Below are 23,388 nucleotides of genomic sequence, written 5' to 3'. Positions count from 1 at the left end.
AAGTCCTGATTTGTACAGCCTCGAGATGCTGGAAGAGCAGTTTTTCTAATCAAAAAATACTTTGACATTTCTGCTTTTCATCTATGTACCAACAGTTTTATGTCAGAGAATTCCATTAGACTTAAAATAATTTTAAAGGTATGCGCATAAGGAAACAATATGCATTATTCTTAGGCATTTATTCATGTCAATTTTTAACTCTTTTGGATTGTCTTTTGGTCCAGGCACCTTTGTCAGATACGTTTTGGACCACTGTGACTGGACTGCAGCTAAAAGTACAAGAATATTTACATTTGGTTTGCAATACCTGCAACAGCAGCTACCGGATTTAATTCCATCATCTTAAATAAAAGCTTTTTTATGGTGGTTTTGGCTGCGGCAAGGCAAATCAAGTGGCAATAGGCCTGAATAAATCAGTGGAAGTAGCAGTCACAACAAATCTAAAAACTTTAGAAAAGTTTACGCTTAAAAAAAAAAAAAAAAGCTACATTTCGAAACTTTTGCAAATTAGCCAGTGGCAAAACCGTTTATTAGTATAGTTGATATAGTGTTAGGACAGTACATGAGCACTTAGAAAGGATGCAAATGGGTAGCTGTACAGTGAAGCTCCAAATGGCAGTGGGATTCAGCTGCTATCTGGAGCTGCAAAGAAAAAAAAAAACACAAAAAAACTGTCCCAAGTCTGGTGGTCTAGGTCCCACTTTGTCCAAGCTCCTTGTGTTGCAACCCCTCCCAAGTATTCTTCTTCCCCAATTCTCTTATTTTCTTGTGGCTGTATATTGTCTATCTCTTTGACACATCTTTTTTCTGTAAATGTTTTATTTGCTCCAACTTTGACCTTTTCATAATAAACCCTTATGTTGAAAAGTGCTAACCTTGTCTCTAAAGCTCCTAGTGCAAGCTTTAAAACGAACCTGCCTCTTTAAGAGCGCTACTGTTGTAGAGTAAGGCCTCTGAGCAGACCTGTCTGTGGTGGCAGTGTGTGTTGCAGACGCTTATTCTAAAATCATAATTGGTATTGCTGTCTTTTAAAATGGGGGCGGTGGCAGTTAAAGGGTTAATTGTGTAATTAGCCCAGTGACAATCGCTCTCAGGCTGTTGGCACCTAGATTGTGGTCCCACAAGCTGGAAAATCTTTGTGCTGGGTGCAGCTGAGAGTGGCATTGTTGTTACGTAAGTGAGAGCGTGGTGTGAGGTTGGCCGGTCCTTTGTCACAAGTTACGAGGAGGGCAGGGATCTGACACCCACGTTCACCACAGTGGTGATTAGGGATAATTTATTTTTTCCCCTGTAAGGCCATCTCTGCAATGGTCAAGCTACCAGACACAGCAAACTAAACTGAGTAAAATATTGGCAGCTGGGACCAATGCTACAAGTGGGACCCACTGGTGGGAGTTTCATCCCCCTTCAGTCCTACTTGGCTTTTTCCTGTAGGGCTTTCTCCAGGTTCATAAGGGGAAGGTCAGGTAGCAACAAAATTATATATAAAATCTTACAACCATAGGATGCCCACCCTTCTCCAGGGTGAAGCCTTGATGCTCAAAGCAGCATTCGCCAACACCCCTCCATCCCTAGTAACAACCTTCCCCAGCAACTGGGGAAAGGTTCTCCTTTCCCCAGTTGCTGGAGCAGAAAACATGACTATTTTTATTAAATTTTTTAGAAAGTTTATTCTTATTTTCACTTTAATTGTTATATATCATTAAAAAAAATAACTGGTTATACTAATAAAAAGGTCCTAGTGTGGACACTTTGTGTAATGGGTTTAACAGGTTCTGTCCCTGTATTGCATATTCTCCTGCCTATAAATCACTGTATAGGCTCGCCAATGAAAACTATAGGCTGCTGTTCCTATATAAAATCGCTAGGCCTGTGAAAAAAAAGCAATTGCAACCAGCAACAATTAGGAAATAGGTCATGTGAAACAAAACATATGCAGCCTGTTATCACAGCAGTGCATGTGGTCAGGGACAGGCTGTAAAGCATCTGCAGGACATCAGCAGCATTGAGAATTAAAGGATGAAAAAATGAATGGAAAAAAAAGGAAAAACCCTTCCCTCACCTCATTCCAAGTTCTATAAGATATGCAGCATTTTGCTACCTACATTATATTCACCAAGGGATGACATTCAGTAATGGTGCGCATCTACTTTAACGGACCTGCAAGCCTTACACTAATCTCTCCTGCAGTTTGTCGCCAGATCTCCCTATGCTTTCTCTATCACAGGCAAAGTATATTGTCAGTATGGCCGGTCTGACCTTACACTTTTATAGTAATGCCGTGTACACACGAGCGGAATTTCCGACAGAAAAAGTCCAACGGGAGCTTTTCATCGTAAATTCCGATTGTGTGTATGCCCCATCTGACTTCTTATGTCAAAAATTTCCGATGGACCTAGAAATGGAACATGTCCTAAATTTTTCCGACGGAACCAATTCCTATCGGGAAAAAACTGCTCGTCTGTATGCTGTTGCGACGTACCAAAAACGACGCATGCTCTAAAGCAAGTACGAGACGGAAGCTATTGGCTACTGGCTATTGTACTGTATAGTCCCATCCTATGTGTTGTACGTCATCGCGTTCTGGACGGTCGCAATTTGGTGTGAACGTGTGTATGCAAGACAGCTTGAGCGGAATTCCGTCGGAACAACCTTCAGAGTTTATTCCGACGGGTGATCGCACAGCAGCTGGGAGACCTTATGGAATAGTACAAGACAGTGGGGGCATTCATAAAAAGTGTCTAAGACTCTTTAGAATTCTGACGTTCCCAGATAATATACGTCAACCTCAGTCCAGCTGAGCTTCTTCCTGCTGCTGCAGCTGTCACAGCACAGTGCCGAGGAGATTTAAAGGTGGGGTGCGCGGAGCCTGATGGGAATTCACAGATGCTAGTTCCCCATCAGGTCTACTCCCCTTGTGAGTGACTGAAAGCAATGGGTGGATCCATGGCCTGATGTATATAGAATCCACCCACTGTTTGCTGTGAATAACAAGGAGAGAGCAGAACTGACTGGGAACTAATGTCTTAGCTTCCCCATGTGGCTCCACCCACTACATTAGTGGTTTATGGGAGGCTTTCGGCTGTGAAGCTGACAGCATTCTTATCCCCTTTGTGCCGACTGTACGCAAATATGCGGCCCCCACTGGACTGGGCTTTTTTTCGTGGGGCCACATATTTGCGCATCTCCCTTTGTGCTGGGAGCGCTCCGCATGGCGCACTCCCAGTACAGAGACTGGGGTCTCACCGAGAGCCCTGGGCCCCGTTCCAACAACTGGGACTTGGAATGTCCAATTCCGGGTTACCCGATAGCCAATCAGAGGCTAGCACAGCGATCACAGTGATCAGTCACTGTGAAGCCCGCCCCCGTGTTTTCTGTTTCTGTGAATGGATGAGTCAGATGCATTGTATTTTTCCCTGTCCTTGCAGCGATAGGAAAAAAAAAAAAATGTGTGTAAAAAATATATTAAATAAATAATAAAAATAAAAAAAATACCTAGATCAAGAAATATACAGTTACATTTAAAATTTTTTTTTTTTTTTTTTTTTTTTTTTACTATTTTGGACCAGTTTTCCTTAGATAAAAAATAAAATAATAAATCAGGAGATATCCATTATCATTTACCACCAAATAAAAGCCAAATTTGTCCTGAAAAAACAAGGTATGATCCAACTGGATGCACAAAAGTAGTTGTTATGATATGTACAGGTTTACTAAAACGTCAAATTTGCAAAATTGGGCTTAGGCATTAAGATTTGTTTTACCCTTTAGGCGCGAAGGGTTTAATGTCCAGTGACAAGTGGAATGGGAGGAGGTAGAGGCAAAAAATAAGCTGCCTGCTACACAGCATAAAAACAAATGGATTCCTCTATCCACACAAGCAAGGTGGATAAAAGGAATCCTCCCAGCTGAGACATTAGTTTGATTTACTAAAAATGGAGAATGCTAAATCTGATGCAGCCATGCATGGTAGCCAATCAGCTTCTAACGTCAGCTTGTTCAATTAAGCTTTGACCCAAAAATCTAAGCTACTGAGAAAGGCAGCAGGAATCTTATTTTGGCATAGGCCATTTTAAAAGGGCCATACCACCAGAAAAAGTGTCCTTGGGGCTTTATTGAATACCCCTGAGTTGTGTTAGTGTGAATGCTATATTTTCAAATTGCAAGTTCAATGTTTGCATTTAGAAAAAAAAAAAAAAAAACTTTGCTCTGCTTTATTGATTTTTAATGAGTACATAACATATAATAAATATATATATATATATATATATATATATATATATATATATATATATATATATATATATATATATATACACACACACACACACACACACACACACACACACACACACACACACGCATACATAAACATTGTGACATCGACACAATTCTAATCTTTTTGGCTCTATACACCACCACAATGGATTTGAAATACAACGAACAAGATGTACTTTTACTGCAGACTTTCAGGTCCAGAGTTCATTTCAAGTGTGTTATTTGCATTTGGAATCTGTTGCTGTCAATTCTCAATATGAGATCCAAAGAGCTGTCACTATCAGTGAAGAAAGCCATCATTAGGCTGAAAAAACAAAACAAACCCATCAGAGAGATAGCAAAAACATTAGGTGTGGCCAAATCAACTGTTTGGAACATCCTTAAAAAGAAAAAACGCACTGGTGAGCTCAGCAACACAAAAAGACCTGGAAGACCACGGAAAACAACTGTGGTGGATGACCGAAGAATTCTTTCCCTGGTGAAGAAAACACCCTTCACAACAGTTGGCCAGATCAAGAACACTCTCCAGTAAGTAGGTGTGTGTGTGTCAAAGTCAACAATCAAGAGAAGACTTCACCAGAGTGAATACAGAGGGTTCACCACAAGATGTAAACCATTGGTGAGCCTCAAAAACAGGAAGGCCAGATTAGAGTTTGCCAAACAACATCTAAAAAAGCCTTCACCATTCTGGAACAACATCCTATGGACAGATGAGACCAAGATCAACTTGTACCAGAGTGATGGGAACAGAAGAGTATGGAGAAGGAAAGGAACTGCTCATGATGCAAAGCATACCGCCTCATCAGTGAAGCATGGTGGTGGTAGTGTCATGACGTGGGCATGTGTGGCTGCCAATGTATTTATTGATGATGTGACTGCTGACAAAAGCAGCATGATGAATTCTGAAGTGTTTTGGGCAATATTATCTGCTCATATTCAGCAAAATGCTTCAGAACTCATTGGACGGTGCTTCACAGTGCAGATGGGCAATGACCCGAAGCATACTGCGAAAGCAACCAAAGAGTTTTTTAAGGGAAAGAAGTGTAATGTTATGCAATGGCCAAGTCAATCACCTGACCTGAATCCGATTGAGCATGCATTTCACTTGCTGAAGACAAAACTGAAGGGAAAATGCCCCAAGAACAAGCAGGAACTGAAGACAGTTGCAGTAGAGGCCTGGCAGAGCATCCCCAGGGATGAAACCCAGCGTCTGGTGATGTCTATGCATTCCAGACTTCAGGCTGTAATTGACTGCAAAGGATTTGCAACCAAGTATTAAAAAGTGAAAGTTTGATGGGTGATTGTTAATCTGTCCCATTACTTTTGGTCCCTTAAAAAGTGGGAGGCACATATACAAACTGTTGTAATTCCTACACCGTTCACCTGATTTGGATGTAAATACCCTCAAATTAAAGCTGAAAGTCTGCAGTTAAAGCACATCTTGTTCGTTTCATTTCAAATTCATTGTGGTGGTGTATAGAGCCAAAAAGATTAGAAATGTGTCGATGTCCCAATATTTATGGACCTGACTGTATATATGTGTGTGTGTCTGTCCGAAGTAAAGCTTTAAAAACTAATTGTTCTGGTTTGCGTTGATATTCCTTGCTGTTTGTGCCAGCTAAACTACACAGGAAATTTAATTCATTTGCTAATGAGCACTTGTCAGGGGTCACTTTATTTTCAAAACACTACTTTCATTGTGCTCTAAATTACATGGTTGCAGACAAGAGGTTAAATTACACTGTAGCAAGTAACTAAACTGTCTGGGTCGCTTGGCACTAAGGCTGGACTTACATGGGTGGCAAATGAAAGTGCTTGGCAGACAGTTCAGAATCTTTCCACCTGAACAATGGGGCTGAAATTAATCACACCACATAGTTCACACTTGCATTACTGGGAGTAGCACAATGAAGTAGCCCAACTAAATCATTTATATTCAATTACATTGTTCCCCTTGTTGGTGCCCCCCACCAGTAGAAGGTTCAATCTGTCCCACACTAGGGGGGGATTAAAAAATATGAAAGTATAAAAAAATAATTACCATCATACACACCTACAAGCCTACACATACATACAGTTTGGATGCACATACATATGTAAACACCTATTAAGCAGCACATATGCTTTTCCAAAATGCATGGGGTAGAAGAAAAAATTTAGGACCCTGCTTTGGTCTGGATCTTAAATCCATTAGCTGTAAGGCCTGGTTCACATTTTTATATGTACTTTAAAATGCACAAAAAACATGTATAATAAAGCACAGGCGGTTGAACCCACCTAAAAAAAATATTATGTAGTCGCTTGGGGTTGTACACATGCGGAGGCTGCAAAGCAAAATTATTCCCCATATCCCCCCAGTTCCATTCCGCAATAGGATTGTGCTGCACTCATGAGAAAAACACATATTTACATCAGTATCGTCTCCTGAATGCCTGGATCCACTGCTCTACCACTTCTAGGAGGTGTAATTAAAACCTTCAGGGCCCCGATGCAAGAAACCATGATGGGCCCCCCTTCCATCCGAGCCCCGGGCTTCCAATTTTGGGAGGGTGTGCATGGACATCCTCCCAGAACCCTGCTTCCCGCGTGTCCCCTGGAAACCTGCATCCAGCGCAATTACAGCGGCCTTTTACCATTTGATCTGATCACATGTAAACATACTTGCCAGTTATCTGCAACCCTTTCCTCCCACGCTGTGTCTGTGTGAGTAAAGGACTGCCGTTAACCGTCAAGAACATCAGTAAATTGTTTACACTGATAATCAGTGCCCCAATCATCAGTACCACCTATCAGTGCTCATCAATGCCACCTATTAGTGCCCATTAAGGCTGCCTATCAGCGCTCATCAATGCCGCCTAACAGCGTCCATCAGTGCCACCTATCAGTGCTCTTCAATGCTGCCCATCAGTGCTCTTCAATGCTGCCCATCAGTGCTCTTCAAGGCTGCCCATCAGTGCTCTTCAATGCTGCCCATCAGTGCTCTTCAATGCTGCCCATCAGTGCTCTTCAATGCTGCCCATCAGTGCTCTTCAATGCTGCCCATCAGTGCTCTTCAATGCTGCCCATCAGTGCTCTTCAATGCTGCCCATCAGTGCTCTTCAATGCTGCCCATCAGTGCTCTTCAATGCTGCCCATCAGTGCTCTTCAATGCTGCCCATCAGTGCTCTTCAATGCTGCCCATCAGTGCTCTTCAATGCTGCCCATCAGTGCCAGCCAAGCCAGGGACTTAATGTGTCAGCAAGGGTGAAGCTTGCGGAGTATCTGTGAGTGCCAAGCCAGGGACCTAGCAGTAAAGCGGGGGTGACGCTTGAGGAAGATACTGAGTGCTAAATTGGAAGAGCTCAGGGGATCCAGTGGCAGTGGATCAGTAAGTCTAGTGAAAGACTGAGGGCTCAGTGGAAGTGAAGTTCTACAATAGGAGATTGTAGAAGAAGCGGAAGAGGTCATTCCAAACTATGTTAGAAAAACTGTTACAAGACTGTTGCCATAGGAGACATGCGGATGTGGTGTCTGGCTAGATACCTTTCCCTGCAAGGTTGTCTACCAATAGAAGTCTCTGAGTCTTCCAATTAACATTGCACCTACTTAAGGGTGTCCTGGCCCCAACCCTCTCTCCCACAGTTCTGTTTAACCACTTGCCGACCGCCTCACGACGATGTACTTCGGCAGAATGGCACGGGCAAGCAGAATCATGTACCTGTACGTGATCTGCCTCCCGCGGGTGGGGGGTCTGATCGGACCCCCCCCGGTGCCCGAGGCGGTCGGCTTTTGTCCAGCGGCGATCGGAGGTGAGGGGGAGGCCATCCATTCGTGGCCCCCCCCTCGCGATCGCCGCTGGCCAATCGAATCATTCCTATGCTGCTGTATGCTAAACAGCAGCAAAGGAAATGATGTCATCTCTCCTCGGCTCAGTATTTTCCGTTCTGGCGCCGAGGAGAGAAGACATCACTGTGAGTGTAAAACACACACACCATAGAACATGCCAGGCACACAAAACACCCCCCACCCCACCCCCATCACCCCCCAATGACCCCTCCCCCCCCCCCTGTCACACTGACACCAAGCAGTTTTTTTTTCTGATTACTGCATGGTGTCAGTTTGTGACAGTTAGTGTGTTAGAGCAGTTAGGGTTAGCCCCCTTTAGGTCTAGGGTACCCCCCTAACCCCCCCTAATAAAGTTTTAACCCCTTGATCACCCCCCGTCGCCAGTGTCACTAAGCAATCGTTTTTCTGATCGCTGTATTAGTGTCACTGGTGACGCTAGTTAGGGAGGTAAATATTTAGGTTCGCTGTCAGCGTTTTATAGCGTCAGGGACCCCCATATACTACCTAATAAAAGGTTTTAACCCCTTGATTGCCGCCTAGTTAATCCTTTCACCACTGATCACCGTATAACCGTTACGGGTGACGCTGGTTAGTTCGTTTATTTTTTATAGTGTCAGGGCACCCGCTGTTTATTACCGAATAAAGGTTTAGCCCCCTGATCGCCCGGCGGTGATATGCGTTGCCCCAGGCAGCTTCAGATTAGCGCCAGTACCGCTAACACCCACGCACGCAGCATACGCCTCCCTTAGTGGTATAGTGCCTGAACGGATCAATATCTGATCCGATCAGATCTATATTAGCGTCCCCAGCAGTATACGGTTTGCCCCTCCGCCCAGAACACTAAACGCATAACTGCAGCGTTCGCAGAGTCAGGCCTGATCCCTGCGATCGCTAACAGTTTTTTTGGCAGCGTTTTGGTGAACTGGCAAGCACCAGCGGCCTAGTATACCCCGGTCGTAGTCAAACCAGCACTGCAGTAACACTTGGTGACGTGGCGAGTCCCATAAGTGCAGTTCAAGCTGGTGAGGTGGCAAGCACAAGTACTGTCCTGCTGCCACCAAGAAGAAGACAAACACAGGCCCGTCGTGCCCATAATGCCCTTCCTGCTGCATTCGCCAATCCTAATTAGGAACCCACCACTTCTGCAGCACACGTACTTCCCCCATTCACATCCCCAACCAAATGCAGTCGGCTGCATGAGAGGCATTTTTATGTCCTCCCGAGTACCCCTACCCAAGGAACCCCCCCAAAAAAGATGTTGTGTCTGCAGCAAGCGCGGATATAGGCGTGACACCTCCTATTATTGTCCCTCCTGTCCTGACAATCCTGGTTTTTGCATTGGTGAATGTTTTGAACGCTACCATACACTAGTTGAGTATTAACGTAGGGTACAGCATTGCACAGACTAGGCACACTTTCACAGGGTCTCCCAAGATGCCATCGCATTTTGAGAGACCCGAACCTGGAACCGGTTACAGTTATAAAAGTTACCGTATTTATCGGCGTATAACACGCGCCAGCGTATAACACGCACCCCAAGTTTAGGAGGGAATTTTAAGGAAAAAAAAATTTAGGAGGGAAGTTTAAGGAAAAAAACTTACATTAAAATGCCCATCAATGCAGCCTTATCTGTCCATCTGCAGCCTTTTCAGTGTCAGTGCAGCCTTGCCCCAGTGCAGTCTTGTCAGTGCAGCCTTGTCAGTGCAGCTTTGCCCCAGTGCAGCCTTGCCCGTGCAACTTTGCCCCAATCCAGCCATGTCAGTGCAGCTTTGTGATAGATTAGATTCAAATATGGCGCCGAGACTGCAGGGATTCGTCGGAGCTGAGATACACATACCCAAGTGTTCTCTGCTTTTTTCGGCGCCGCCGTCACGCCCAGTCCCGCCCCTGGACCTGTGTTATATCCATCATAGGGCGGGACTGGGCGTGACTGTGAGCGGCGCCGAAAAAAGCCGAGAACACTCGGGTATGTGTATCTCGGCTCCGTCATATTTGAATCTACCCACGGCTGTGTATGTCGGCGGCGACCGCGGCAATTGCCGCGATCGCTCCGATAACACAAAATCGGCGGGGATCGGCCTATAACACGCACCCACGATTTCCCCCTGATTTTCAGGGGAAAAAAGTGCGTGTTATATGCCGATAAATACGGTAGTTACAAAAAAAAAGTGTAAAAAAAAAAAAATATATATATAAAATAAAAAAAAAATAGTTGTCGTTTTATTGTTCTCTCTCTCTATTGTTCTGCTCTTTTTTACTGTATTCTATTCTGCAATGTTTTATTGTTATTATGTTTTATCATGTTTGCTTTTCAGGTATGCAATTTTTTATACTTTACCGTTTACTGTGTTTTATTGTTAACCATTTTTTTGTCTTCAGGTATGCAATTCACGACTTTGAGTGGTTATACCAGAATGATGCCTGCAGGTTTAGGTATCATCTTGGTATCATTCTTTTCAGCCAGCGGTCGGCTTTCATGTAAAAGCAATCCTAGTGGCTAATTAGCCTCTAGACTGCTTTTACAAGCAGTGGGAGGGAATGCCCCCCCCCCACTGTCTTCCGTGTTTTTCTCTGGCTCTCCTGTCTCAACAGGGAACCTGAGAATGCAGCCGGTGATTCAGCCAGCTGACCATAGAGCTGATCAGAGACCAGAGTGGCTCCAAACATCTCTATGGCCTAAGAAACCAGAAGCTACGAGCAATTCATGACTTAGATTTCGCCGGATGTAAACAACGCCATTGGGAAATTGGGAAAGCATTTTATCACACCGATCTTGGTGTGGTCAGATGCTTTGAGGGCAGAGGAGAGATCTAGGGTCTAATAGACCCTAATTTTTTCAAAAAAGAGTACCTGTCACTACCTATTGCTATCATAGGGGATATTTACATTCCCTGAGATAACAATAAAAATAAATAAAGCACCCCTGTCGCCCCCTGCTCTCGCACTAAGGCGAACGCAAGCATCGGTCTGTCGTCAAATGTAAACAGCAATTGCACCATACATGTGAGGTATCACCGCGAAGGTCAGATCGAGTGCAGTAATTTTAGCAGTAGACCTCCTCTGTAAATCTAAAGTGGTAACCTGTAAAGGCTTTTAAAGGCTTTTAAAAATGTATTTAATTTGTTGCCACTACACGTTTGTGCGTAATTGTAAAGCATGTCATGTTTGGTATCCATGTACTCGGCCTAAGATCATCTTTTTTATTTCATCAAACATTTGGGCAATATAGTGTGTTTTAGCGCATTAAAATTTTAAAAAAGTGTGTTTTTTCCCCAAAAAATGCGTTTGAAAAATCGCTGCGCAAATACTGTGTGAAAAAAAAAATGAAACACCCACCATTTTAATCTGTAGGGCATTTGCTTTAAAAAAATATATAATGTTTGGGGGGTTCAAAATAATTTTCTTGCAAAAAAAAATATTTTTGCATGTAAACAAAAAGTGTCAGAAAGGGCTTTGTCTTCAAGTGGTTAGAAGAGTGGGTTATGTGTGACATAAGCTTCTAAATGTTGTGCATAAAATGCCAGGACAGTTCAAACCCCCCCCCCCCCAAATGACCCTATTTTGGAAAGTAGACACCCCAAGCTATTTGCTGAGAGGCATGTCGAGTCCATGGAATATTTTATATTGTGACACAAGTTGCGGGAAAGAGACAATTTTTTTTTTTTTTGCACAAAGTTGTCACTAAATGATATATTGCTCAAACATGCCATGGGAATATGTGAAATTACACCCCAAAATACATTCCGTTGCTTCTCCTGAGACAGGGAGACTTTTTGGGAGCCTAGCCGCGTACGGGACCCCGAAAATCAAGCACTGCCTTCAGGCTTTCTAAGGGCGTAAATTTTTGATTTCACTCTTCACTGCCTATCACAGTTTCGGAGGCCATGGAATGCCCAGGTGGCACAAACCCCCCCCCCCCCCCAAATGACCCCATTTTGGAAAGTAGACACCCCAAGCTATTTGCTGAGAGGTATAGTGAGTATTTTGCAGACCTCACTTTTTGTCACAAAGTTTTACAAATTGAAAAAAGAAAAAAAAAAAAATGTTTTTTCTTGTCTTTCTTCATTTTCAAAAACAATTGAGAGCTGCAAAATACTCACCATGCCTCTCAGCAAATAGCTTGGGGCGTCTACTTTCCAAAATGGGGTCATTTGGGGGGGTTTGTGCCATCTGGGCATTTTATGGCCTTCAAAACTGTAATAGGTAGTGAGGAGTGAAATCAAAAATTTACGCCCTTAGAAATCCTGAAGGCGGTGATTGGTTTTCGGGGCCCCGTACGCGGATAGGCTCCCAAAAAGTCCCACACATGTGGTATCCCCGTACTCAGGAGAAGCAGCTAAATGTATTTTGGGGTGCAATTCCACATATGCCCATGGCCTGTGTGAGCAATATATCATTTAGTGACAACTTTTTGTATTTTTTTTTTTTTTTGTCATTATTCAATCACTTGGGACAAAAAAAAATTAATATTCAATGGGCTCAACATGCCTCTCAGCAATTTCCTTGGGGTGTCTACTTTCCAAAATGGGGTCATTTGGGAGGGGTTTGTACTGCCCTGCCAGTTTAGCACCTCAAGAAATGACATAGGCAGTCATAAAATAAAAGCTGTGTAAATTCCAGAAAATGTACCCTTTGTTTGTAGACGCTATAACTTTTGCGCAAACCAATAAATATACGCTTATTGAAATTTTTTTTACCAAAGACATGTGGCCGAATACATTTTGGCCTAAATGTATGACTAAAATTGAGTTTATTGGATTTTTTTTTTATAACAAAAAGTAGAAAATATCATTTTTTTTCAAAATTTTCGGTCTTTTTCCGTTTATATTGCAAAAAATAAAAGCCGCAGAAAAAAATCCTAGGATTTTTTCCGACGGATGTTGGCTCAAACTTGTCTTGCATACACACGGTCACACAAAGTTGTCGGAAAATCCGATCGTTCTAAACGCGGTGACGTAAAACACGTACGTCGGGACTATAAACGGGGCAGTGGCCAATAGCTTTCATCTCTTTATTTATTCTGAGCATGCGTGGCACTTTGTCCGTCGGATTTGTGTACACACGATCAGAATTTCCGACAACGGATTTTGTTGTCGGAAAATTTTATATCCTGCTCTCAAACTTTGTCTGTCCAATGGAAAATGTGTGATGGAGCCTACACACGGTCGGAATTTCCAACAACAAGGTCCTATCACACATTTTCCTTCGGAAAAACCGACCGTGTGTACGGGGCATTAGGCCTCAGGGGCCCCGGGACTTGGCTACACTAATAAGACACTGAAGACGCAGCTGTGGCAGCTGCAAACAGCATTGTGAAATCAGCCATGCTTCCTCAACACAAAACACACAAAACCAGGAAGCATATTCCTTGATGTCACTACAGGAAAATAATCCTCACAATTTAGAGCAAACTTTCTCAAACTTTTAATACCCTTGAAATCATTTTCATGTCTTGGGGAACCCCTGCTACATTATTGTATTTCTAGCTCAGGGCATATTTGCGTGGTCAGTGGTAAGTTGACAATTTTTTGTTTAAAGTAAGAGACAACTTTATCTTTTGTCATATAATAATGTTATACTGTACCTTACTATTGTATATTCCTGTATTGCTTTTGAACCTGTTCCCTGACTTATAAAACTTCAATAAACAAAATTTGACAAAGAAATCCTTTAGATGTTTTTGCTGCTGTATGGCAGACAATTTTTAGGTTAAATATAAATGCAATTTATTAATATTTAAAGGCAGAAAAAGAAATTGAATGTATTTTTTTTTTTTGAAAATACAGAAATTATATACAGCACCACTATCGCAAATAGCAAGTATAGCTTGCCAATAATTTGAAGCAGTGTTGAATTGTAAGTCTTGTTGCACAATTTCATTGGCAAGTTGTACACTTGAAGCACAAGTTCTAGTTGACACTTTTCCAATGTGTAACACATTTGTGTGCCAAGTCTCTAGCAAGAGCAAAGTTGCAGTGGTGAGTCCACAGCAAGAGCTCTGCAAGTGTACAGCATGAACATTCAGCCACAGTGACCCTTGTGGTGGGATGCCTATTGCACAACGTAACTGAACCAGAAATTGCAGCAGACTTGCAAAATGTTTGCAAAGAAAGTTGACCCGGAGTCATGCAATGTGGACTTGCTGCAATTGTGTAACAAGCTTGTGAAGCCTGGAAAGTTTAGCAATAGCTTAGCAAGTCATTTTCAAACTTGCAGCTCAATTGCTTGCTATCTGGGATACTTCCCCTTTCCTTAGCATCCCCCTGGTATTGCTCTTCTGATCTGTTTTCAGTGCCGCCAGTGAATTTCTTCTCCCATCTGCCTCCAGCACCAACCATACCGTTCCTCGTGTCTTTGATAACCCCCCATCATATTACCTATTTCCTCCACCACAATACTGCTCTTCCTATCTTTCCCCTCCTGTACCTCCATTGTCCCTTATGTCCCCTTGCCCCCTCCGGTTCAAACACCCCTGTGTGCTGCTTCTTTCTTCCATCTCTAGCAACCCTCTTTACAGCTCCTCCTCCACCTCCAATGCCCAATGTCTTACCAGCAAGTAGGCAACATTCTAACCACAAGCCAGTGTAATTGAGACATTTGTTTAGTAGCTAGGAAACGTTTATGGAATGTCAGAAAACAAAATTACATTATGGCCTTCAATTAAAGTAAATGATACCTGGAGGCAAAAAAGGGGATCTTAAAAGACACAGTCAAGTGATCTTACTGAATATACAAGCTGCTAAACCAATTGAGGCATGAACATTAATTTTCATTTTCCATAAAGCCTTGAGGATGCATCACCACATGATCTTGTAGTTCTGCGGCTGCTGCACAGACTAAAAACTTACATCACTGTGGAGAATTAGAAAGGCTGCATAAGTAACGTCACCGTTATACAAAAAGCTCAAACTCCTTCATTTACTGCCAGGATCAACTGGTATGTTTAGCAGTAAAGCAATAAATAAAACAGAATACAATATGCTATTTAAAGTGTTACTAAACCCAGGACCCTGCCTTCACTATATCTGGTCTCCCACAGTACACAGAACATAGAAATGCAATAGTTTTAGTAAATATAAACTGTTAAATACCTTTTATCATCAGCAGTTAGAGCAGTCTTGTGACTTCTATCAGTGTCTGGTTAAAGCTTGTAGGAGGAGTTTTCATTCTTCTATGATTGTCCTATGAGGATGCAGGACCCTGACCCGCTGTCTGGACAGTGCTGATTGATCCTGTGCTAATCACATGCACCCTCCCAAAAAAAAAAAAAAAAAAAAAAAAAAAACCCTCTAGCAATACACACCAAACTGAGCATGTGCTTGTGCTGAGCTTGTCCCCTAGCCTCTGTACTATCTAGAGATGGTTTGGGGACTGGGGAAGAAGGGAAGGATCAGAGAAGACAGTCTTTTTACGCTATGTTGCCAGTATATACACTTAAAAGCAACCCTCTTGCTTAAATGGAATTCCAAATAAAGATGTCCATTCAGGTTTATTGTCCACATTTTGACAATGTGCATTTGCAGACCTGTGTTAGATCTATAGGCTTGTAAATGGAATTGTGTCTGTTTATACTGCTAAACTGTCATGTTTAGGTACTGAGAAACAAAAAAATACCTGGACAGACTCAGAGGTAGGTGGATGTAAGCAGACCCACAGCCGTTTATACTAGGATTGCACCGATACCGATACTAGTATTGGTATCGGTGCCAATACGAGCATTTTCATGAGTACTTGTACTCGTGCAAATGCTCCGATACTTGACCTGATACTTGGACAGTCAGGAATGATCGGTGCGGTGGTGGGGAGAGTTACAATCACCGATCTCCGTGCATGGCTTTCAAATAAGCAGCTGACAGCTCCGTCTCCTCCTCTGTGGCTTTCAGCTGCTTTGTTGAAAGCCGCGCAGGGAGATCGGTGATTGTAACTCACCCCATCGCCACACTAATCATTCTTGACTGTCCCCTGTGTCCTCCATGCGCTCCTCTGGTCCCCCGTGTCCTCCCGGTCCCCTTCCGTGTCCTCCTCCATGTGCTCCTCTGTGTGCTCATCAAGCTCCCATGTCCTCCTCCAGTCCGGTCCCCCTCTGTGTGCTCCTCTGTGTTCTCCTCCGGTCCCCCTCTGCGCCCTCCTCCGTGTGCTCCCCCCCCCGTCCTCCTCCGGTCCAGTCCCCCCCCCCCCCGTGTCCTCCTCCGGTCCAGTCCCCCCCTTTGTCCTCCTCTGTGTTCTCCTCCGGTCCCCCTGTGTGTCCTCCTCCGTGTGCTTATCCGGTCCCCCCCATGTCTTTCTCCGGTCCCCTTCTGTGTCCTCCGACATGTGCTCCTCTGTGTGCTCATCTGGTCCCCCCCCCCCCCCCCGTGTCCTCCTTTGGTCCCCCCTCTTTGTCCTACTCCATGTGCTCCTCTGTGTGCTCATCCGGTCCCCCCGTGTCCTTCCCTGATCCCCCTCTGTGCTCCCTCCCCCCCCCTCCCAGATCTTTTAGGATGATGAGTGGAGGAAGGAGGCGGTATATATGTCGTTTACCGGCTCCCTTCTTTTCTGAATGGACAGAGTCACTGACTCTGTCCATTCATAACTGAGCATTGTAAACTGTGTTTACGAGGCTTCCGTTTAGGAATGGAGAGGAGCCTCTGTCTCCTGTCCATTCATCTTCAGTGCAGCTGAGGCTGCAGAGAAAGGGACTGGGGAATCTCTATCCTCAGTCCCTTTCTCTGTCTCAAAGGGGAGATGTCAGGGGTCTCACCATAGTCGGCGGTCTGTTTAGACCACCAATGCCGTCCAGTGCTCATCCGTGCCACCTATCAGTGCTGCATATTAGTGCCACTGTCACATGACATTTTAAAAAAATAATCGCTAATCGGTACTTTAAAAAAGTATCAGTACTAGCACTCGGTCTTAAAAAGTGGTATCGGTGCAACCCTAGTTTATACCCACCTACCCATAGCCTTGTATGAAAAACTGACAGGAAAGCCTGTAAGAAAGGAGTCAAAAGAAGGTAGCACTCCTGCTACCCATGACACAAAACACTGATCCATTACAGAGAAAATGTCCTCCAAAGACTCTTCAAAAACCAGCACTTCCAGCAGTATTCATCTCCTGTATTTCCCACAGCACTCAGTTACTCCCACTACCCCCCCCCCCCCCCCCCCATACCACTAAAGGACACAGTAGCAATATAGGTGGTCAAAGGGTGAGCACTGAGCACCACGGGAGACGCAGAAAATGGAGGTGAAGAAACTTTCCAGGGACAATTGCTCTACAATAAATCGGTGCTCAACACCATGGGCTGACTGGATTCCAATCGTCAATGGAGATCTCAGCTGTCAGTGACAGCCAGGATTGGGAGCTAGCAGCTCTCAGACTGCTGACTCTCAAAAGGGAAAGACGTTTATTAATGTATCCCTGACACAGGGCATCGGGCTGGGGACTGTTAATAAAGAGATTGTGGACTGGAAAGAATCAATAAAACTGGCCATGATCTAGTAAAATTTTGTTAAAAAATTTTAATTTTAGTAAAGTTCATTCAATTTTTCAGTTATCAGTGGGGTCAAGTCGACATTCATTTTCTAATACAGTGACGAGAAAATTCGAAAAAGCAGGACATGTTTCTCGAAACAACATGTTTCAAACAGTGTATTTCGCTTATTAAAGTCCATTCATTTCAAAAATCAATTGTTAAAAGCAGACACATTTTTGAAGTACTTTCAAATGACATTTGTCAAGTCATCAAATGTACTGAGAAGTTTCGTAGGAAAGTTTGTTATGGGGCGTACACACGGTCGGACTTTTCGGCTACAAAAGTTCGACAGCCCGTCCGACAAACTTTCGACGGACTTTTGGCGGACTTGCGGAGGACTTTCTAACGAACGCACTTGCCTACATACGATCACACAAAAGTCCGACGGATTCGTACGTGATGATGTACACCGGACTAAAATAAGGAAGTTGATAGCCAGTAGCCAATAGCTGCCCTAGCGTCGGTTTTTGTCCGTCGGACTAGCATACAGACGAGCGGATTTCTGGGTCCGGCGGAGTTACAACATAAAGATTTGAAACATGTTCCAAATCTAAAGTCCATCAGATTTGCTGCTGGAAAAGTCCGCTGAAAGTCCGGGGAAGCCCACACACGATCGGATTGGTCTGTTGGCGTCCGTGGGACTTTTGTAGACAAAAAGTCCGACTGTGTGTACGCGGCATAAGAATTTTTGTTCAAAAATCTACCAATGTATGGTCAACTTAAAGTGGCACAAAGTTAAATGATCTGTTGTAGGGAGAAAGACCCAGAGTCTTGTCATTGGGGGGCAGCTGTAAAGACCTGGAAGTGACAGCTGGCTCATAATGGCATGTATTGGTGGAGCTGCGGATCTCAGCAGGACTATGCTAGATATTCGTGGCATATTAGTACTGTATGTTGAGCAAAAAAAGTAAGGGGGATGAAGTTCCTCTGCAAACAGTTTTGTAAAGCATCAAAAGGTCACCAGCACTGCATAGGAAAGTTAGTGTTTTATTGTCAAAAAATTTGCATTGGAAAGCTAATGCCAACATTTTAGTGCCACGCGGGTTTCCTTCCTCAAACATAGTGACAAATGTATACAGTCCAGTGCATTCATAAAGTATTCAGACCCCCTTCACTTTTTTCAATTTTGTCATGTTGCTGCCTGATACTACAGTTGTTTGAATTCATTTTACTTTCTCATTAAAGCGGAGTTCTGCTGTGCTCACCAAGTCAATGAGACTTGGGTGAGACTTGGGTGATCACAGCTCAGAGTAAGGGGCTGATCCCAGCTTCTTACCACGTGATCAGCTGTCAGCCAATGACAGCTGATCAAGTGATGTAAACAGAAGATCGGTAATCATCTTTTTCTCCTCAGCGTGAGGAGAAAAAAAGCCGATCACCGGCTTCTGTGCAAGGGACATCGGTCCCGAAGAGGAAGAGGCGAAGCCGCCTCATCTGTGCCCGCCAGTGCCACCTGCCAGTGTCCACAGTGCCATGAATCAGTGCCCACCAGTACATAAGTGCCAGCAATCAGTGCCACCTATCAATGCCCATGAGTGCCATCTATCAATGTCCACCAGTGGTGCCTCATCAGTGCCATCTAGCAGTGCCCATCACTGCCACCAATCAGTGCCCGCTATCAGTGCCACCTATTAGTGCCACCTATCAATACCCTTCAGTGCCGCCCAGTGTCACCCATCAGTGCCCACCAATGTCACCTAACAGTACCCACCAATGCTGCCTATTAGTGCCCATCAATGCAGCCTATCGGTGCCCTTCAATGCAGCCTCATCAGCGTACACCAACGAAGGAGAAAAATTACCTGTTTGCAAAATTTATTAACAAAATATAAAAACCGTTTTGTATTTTTTTTTTTTTTAAATCAGTCTTTTTTTATTTTTTTAACAAAAGATAAAAAACCCAGAGGTGATCAAATACCATGAAAAAAGGCTCTATTTGTGGGAAAAAAATGATAAAAATTTCATTTGGGTACAGTGTTGTATGACCGCGCAATTGTTGTTCAAAGAGTGACAGCGCTGAAAGCTGAAAATTGGTCTGGGCAGGAGGGGGGTTTAGGTGCCCAGTAAGCAAGTGGTAATCTACACTCAGTACCCCATTTAGACAAAGTGAAAACAGAGTTTTAGAAATGTCTACATTTTTTTTTTTTTTTTTTTTACTAACTGACATATCAATATAGATGTCACACCAATTCCTCAAACTTAATCTTTCTAAAACTCAATCTTTCCTCCAGCCCGTGCCCCTCCCCCTGACTTCTCCATCAAGATCAATAATACAACCATCAGTGCCTCCCCTCATGCCAAGGTACTAGGTGTAATCCTAGACTCTGACCTGTCCTTTTCAACCCCAAATCCAATCACTGTCCACCTCCAAAATATCTCCAAAATACGTCCCTTTCTAACCATTGAGACCACTAAACATTATCCACTCCCTTGTTATCTCGCGCCTTGACTATTGTAGCTCCCTCCTCATTGGCCTACCTCACCTGAAATACTGACAGGCGGACCTGATTGGAAAGCCTGTGTGAAAATGGCCTAAGACCCCTTTCACACTGAGGCGCTTTTCAGACACTTTTACGCTAAAAAAAGCGCCTGAAAAGCTCTTCAAAAGTGTTTTACTGGCGGTTTATCAGCGCCTCAGTGTGAAAGGGGCCTAAGTGAGCTGAGGTTATAATGTTATTTAGGCTTCATTTATACTGGCACTGCTATACATACTTTATAGGACATTTCTCTATGCAAATTATTGCATATAATGATTTTAAATGCTACAGTTCACGTCGTTTATTGAACATTAGGTACATTCAGTTTAGCGGAAATAGAATGATGTGCGTCCAGGTGCAGATAAGATACTCTGATGCATCTAAATGTGTGTAAACACATATTAAGGGCTCATGAACATGGGCGCATTGCACCATATAGTGTACTATAAATATATAGTGTAAATAGAATATTTCAGCTTGCGTAAATACATGTACAGGTGAACACACATACAGAACATACAGATACATAGAGATACATACAGATGTATGGCTCTGAACTGAGATTTAAAGCCCAGAGGCTTATGCAAATACAAGCGTATGCCTGCATACAGCTGTATACTGTAATAATGTACACTATATGGCCCAATACACCCATGTACATGAGCTCTTAAACACAGGAGAACTCGATCTGGAAAGCATAATGTGTGTTTATTCTTCCCAGATATTTCTCCTGCATTTAAAAAAACCAAACACAGGAGGAGGCTAATGTGAAAATCAATGTTGTTGCTGGAACAAGTGGCAGGTAAGCTACTATTTTAGCAGTTTTTATTTTTAGATTTAGTAACAATTTAATATGACTTTCATCCTAGTGAGTTGAGCCTATAATGGTATTTAGGGCTTATGTCAGTGGGAGATGTTGCATGTGATTGAAGCACACATCAAACGCAGATCAGCATTTTGCCATTGACTTTAGTGGAGAGTACATGTGACGGTTTAGAGGCTGCGCTTGATCTGCTTTGCGTTGCACTGTGTTTTTTTGGGGCCTATTAAAGCAGAACTAAATCGTAAATGTAAAAAACTGAGTGGTGGCTCTATATGCCATGTCTTTTCTGCAATGAGACACGCTGCCTCCTGACCAGGCTTCTGTTGTTGTATTATACCAAGCTGCGTATGGGAGCTCTAAAGGCTAGAAGGCAATAAAAACGGGTGGTTGAGCAGCGGTTTTACTTCCCCCTAACTGCCTGCCTGAACATTGAAATGCAGCCGCTAAGATCTGTATAGATGTGGCAGCAAAAATGTAACCGCATATCACATTTGGCGGGTACTGCGACCCATACAAGCCTATGGAGCTGTGGCGCAACTACCCCTTAACTATATTTGATTACGGTGCAGTAGTGTGACATTTATGGATTAAATAAGGCGACATAACATAACGCCTCCTCACCTCCTTTCAAATGCCCTTTGAAGAGCAATCCAAATGCAGATCACTCTTTAGAGGGCACTTCCTGTGTGAACGAGCCCTAACTGTGGCAGAATAACGGACTCCTGTGCACATGCATGAACATCATCCTCTCCAGCCAATCAAGATACTGGAAACTCGGTATCTGGAGGTAGCCCGGGGGGAAGATGACAGCGGCCGGTACAGGATTTAACCATCTCATCACTGGAAGGTGGTAGTGAATATTTTCTCAAGTTTTGTTCAACTTAAAGGTGAATTTCAATTGCAGGCACAGCAAGTAAAATGTGGCATTTTCTGGTCAAGCACTACATTTTCCATTTGCACGTGTGCAGCTTAGGGCTGCCACCTCATCCCTTTAAACCCAAATACATATGAATTATACAGGTTCTGAGGCTAATTTATTGCAAATAAGGCACCAGGTGAGTTTAATTACCATCTTAATCAGCCACAGAACCTGTGTAATATATGTTTGGTTTTAAAGGGATGAGGTGCCAACCTTAGTGCAGCCTCTTTTAAATGCAAACAGCTGCATATGACCAGATCATTATTACCCCTTTCACGCTCAGCCGTGTTAGCGGTAAAGCGCCACTAGTTTTATCGGTGCTTTTCGGACACTAGCTGTGCTCCTTTAACCCCTGCTAGCGGCTAAATAAAGGGTTAAAAGCGCTCGTGTTGCAGCAGCGCTGCCCATTCGCAGTGTATACAGCACTCCCAAACCGCCCCAAAGATGCTGCTTTCAGGACTTTTTCTATCATCCTGCAAGCACACCGCCCCAGTGTGAAAGCACTCAGGCTTTCAGACTGGGGAGACGTTTTTCAGGTGCTTTACAGACGCTATTTTTAGCGCTAAAACGCCTTCAGTGTAAAAGGGGTCTATAGGTCAAGCAGAAAGCGAACATTAAAGCAGTCAGCGACTAATAAAAGGAAGATGGCCTTACCTTGAGCAGCCTCGGAGTCAGTGAGGACTGCATTGTAATGTGAAGGTTTCTTGACAGAAGTGCAAAATCTGAGTACAAATCAGCAACTCTTCCCTATCCAATGTCCCATCACACGTCTAGATTTAGGATTATTTTTTACTGCGCCGCGTCTAACTAGCCAGCCTGTGCTAGATACAAGCCTGAGCTGAATGACTTCTAAAGCGTCAGTCTAAACTTTGGTAACTAAGTAACGTGCTATGGGACATACAGACCACAAGGTGTGTTTGTGTATCGCTCCCTGCCCTGCAATTAACTCTGTCAATCTCTGTGCTATTCCCCTGACAGACAAAAAGAAATGGACACTTCACATACCTGGCAATAGAAATGACTGAGCCTGCTGTGAGTTATGGGGATTATATAAAGACCCCTCTAGCTCCGCTTAGTCACAACTCCCATAGGAATTTCACTAGGAAACTGAAACATGCTGTGCAGGCATGGTAACCATAGCAACAGACTGCTTACAACTTCCCCTGACCAACTGATACATCTATTCCATGTGAATAGGAAGCTGCTCGGCCTGCTTGGTGGCCTGATTGCTGGGAGGAGATAGCCCAAGTCTGCCTTTTTTTAATGTTTTACACTAATTCAGGAGGTCAGTTGTCAGTCAGGCCTCGTTCACATAGGTGTAGCACATCGTACACCCAAGCGAGGGCCATGTTTGTCAGCGGGGGCTATGGTGGCTGTACGACCGCTACATCCCAATTGGCATGAATAGGATTGGCTGCACAGGGATACACAGAACACCCATGCATCCGTGTGCGGGCAAATGTAGCTCTCTCACGGGTATACACGCTGTAGTACGCCCCTGCGGATGAGCCCTTACAAGTTACAGATGCTGCAGAACCTCCACTGATTTATGG

At 43.7% G+C, this 23,388-nt stretch overlaps 1 protein-coding gene across 2 annotated transcripts in view; it reads right to left on the bottom strand.

Annotated features, from left to right (window-relative positions):
* DNAH3 (dynein axonemal heavy chain 3) overlaps window positions 1-22,950 on the bottom strand; it is an 827,768-nt gene extending 804,818 nt beyond the window's left edge. The window contains exon 1 of one of the 2 annotated variants that reach the window (XM_073591059.1): window positions 22,841-22,950. Coding sequence is in view for 1 of the 2 variants with exons in the window: in XM_073591058.1 (XP_073447159.1) it covers window positions 22,490-22,522 (33 nt within the window). In the remaining variant the exon portion in view is untranslated. Of the gene's footprint in view, window positions 1-22,489; window positions 22,733-22,840 lie in introns of those variants that run through there. The other variant, XM_073591058.1, reaches the window with a different exon arrangement.
* Between the last annotated feature and the right edge of the window lie 438 nt (window positions 22,951-23,388).

This window comes from Aquarana catesbeiana, linkage group LG06, assembly GCF_042186555.1.
Source record: "Aquarana catesbeiana isolate 2022-GZ linkage group LG06, ASM4218655v1, whole genome shotgun sequence".
NCBI classification, from domain to species: domain Eukaryota; kingdom Metazoa; phylum Chordata; class Amphibia; order Anura; family Ranidae; genus Aquarana; species Aquarana catesbeiana.
Note: the sequence above shows the minus strand (reverse complement) of the source record. Positions and strands in the feature narration are given on the sequence as shown.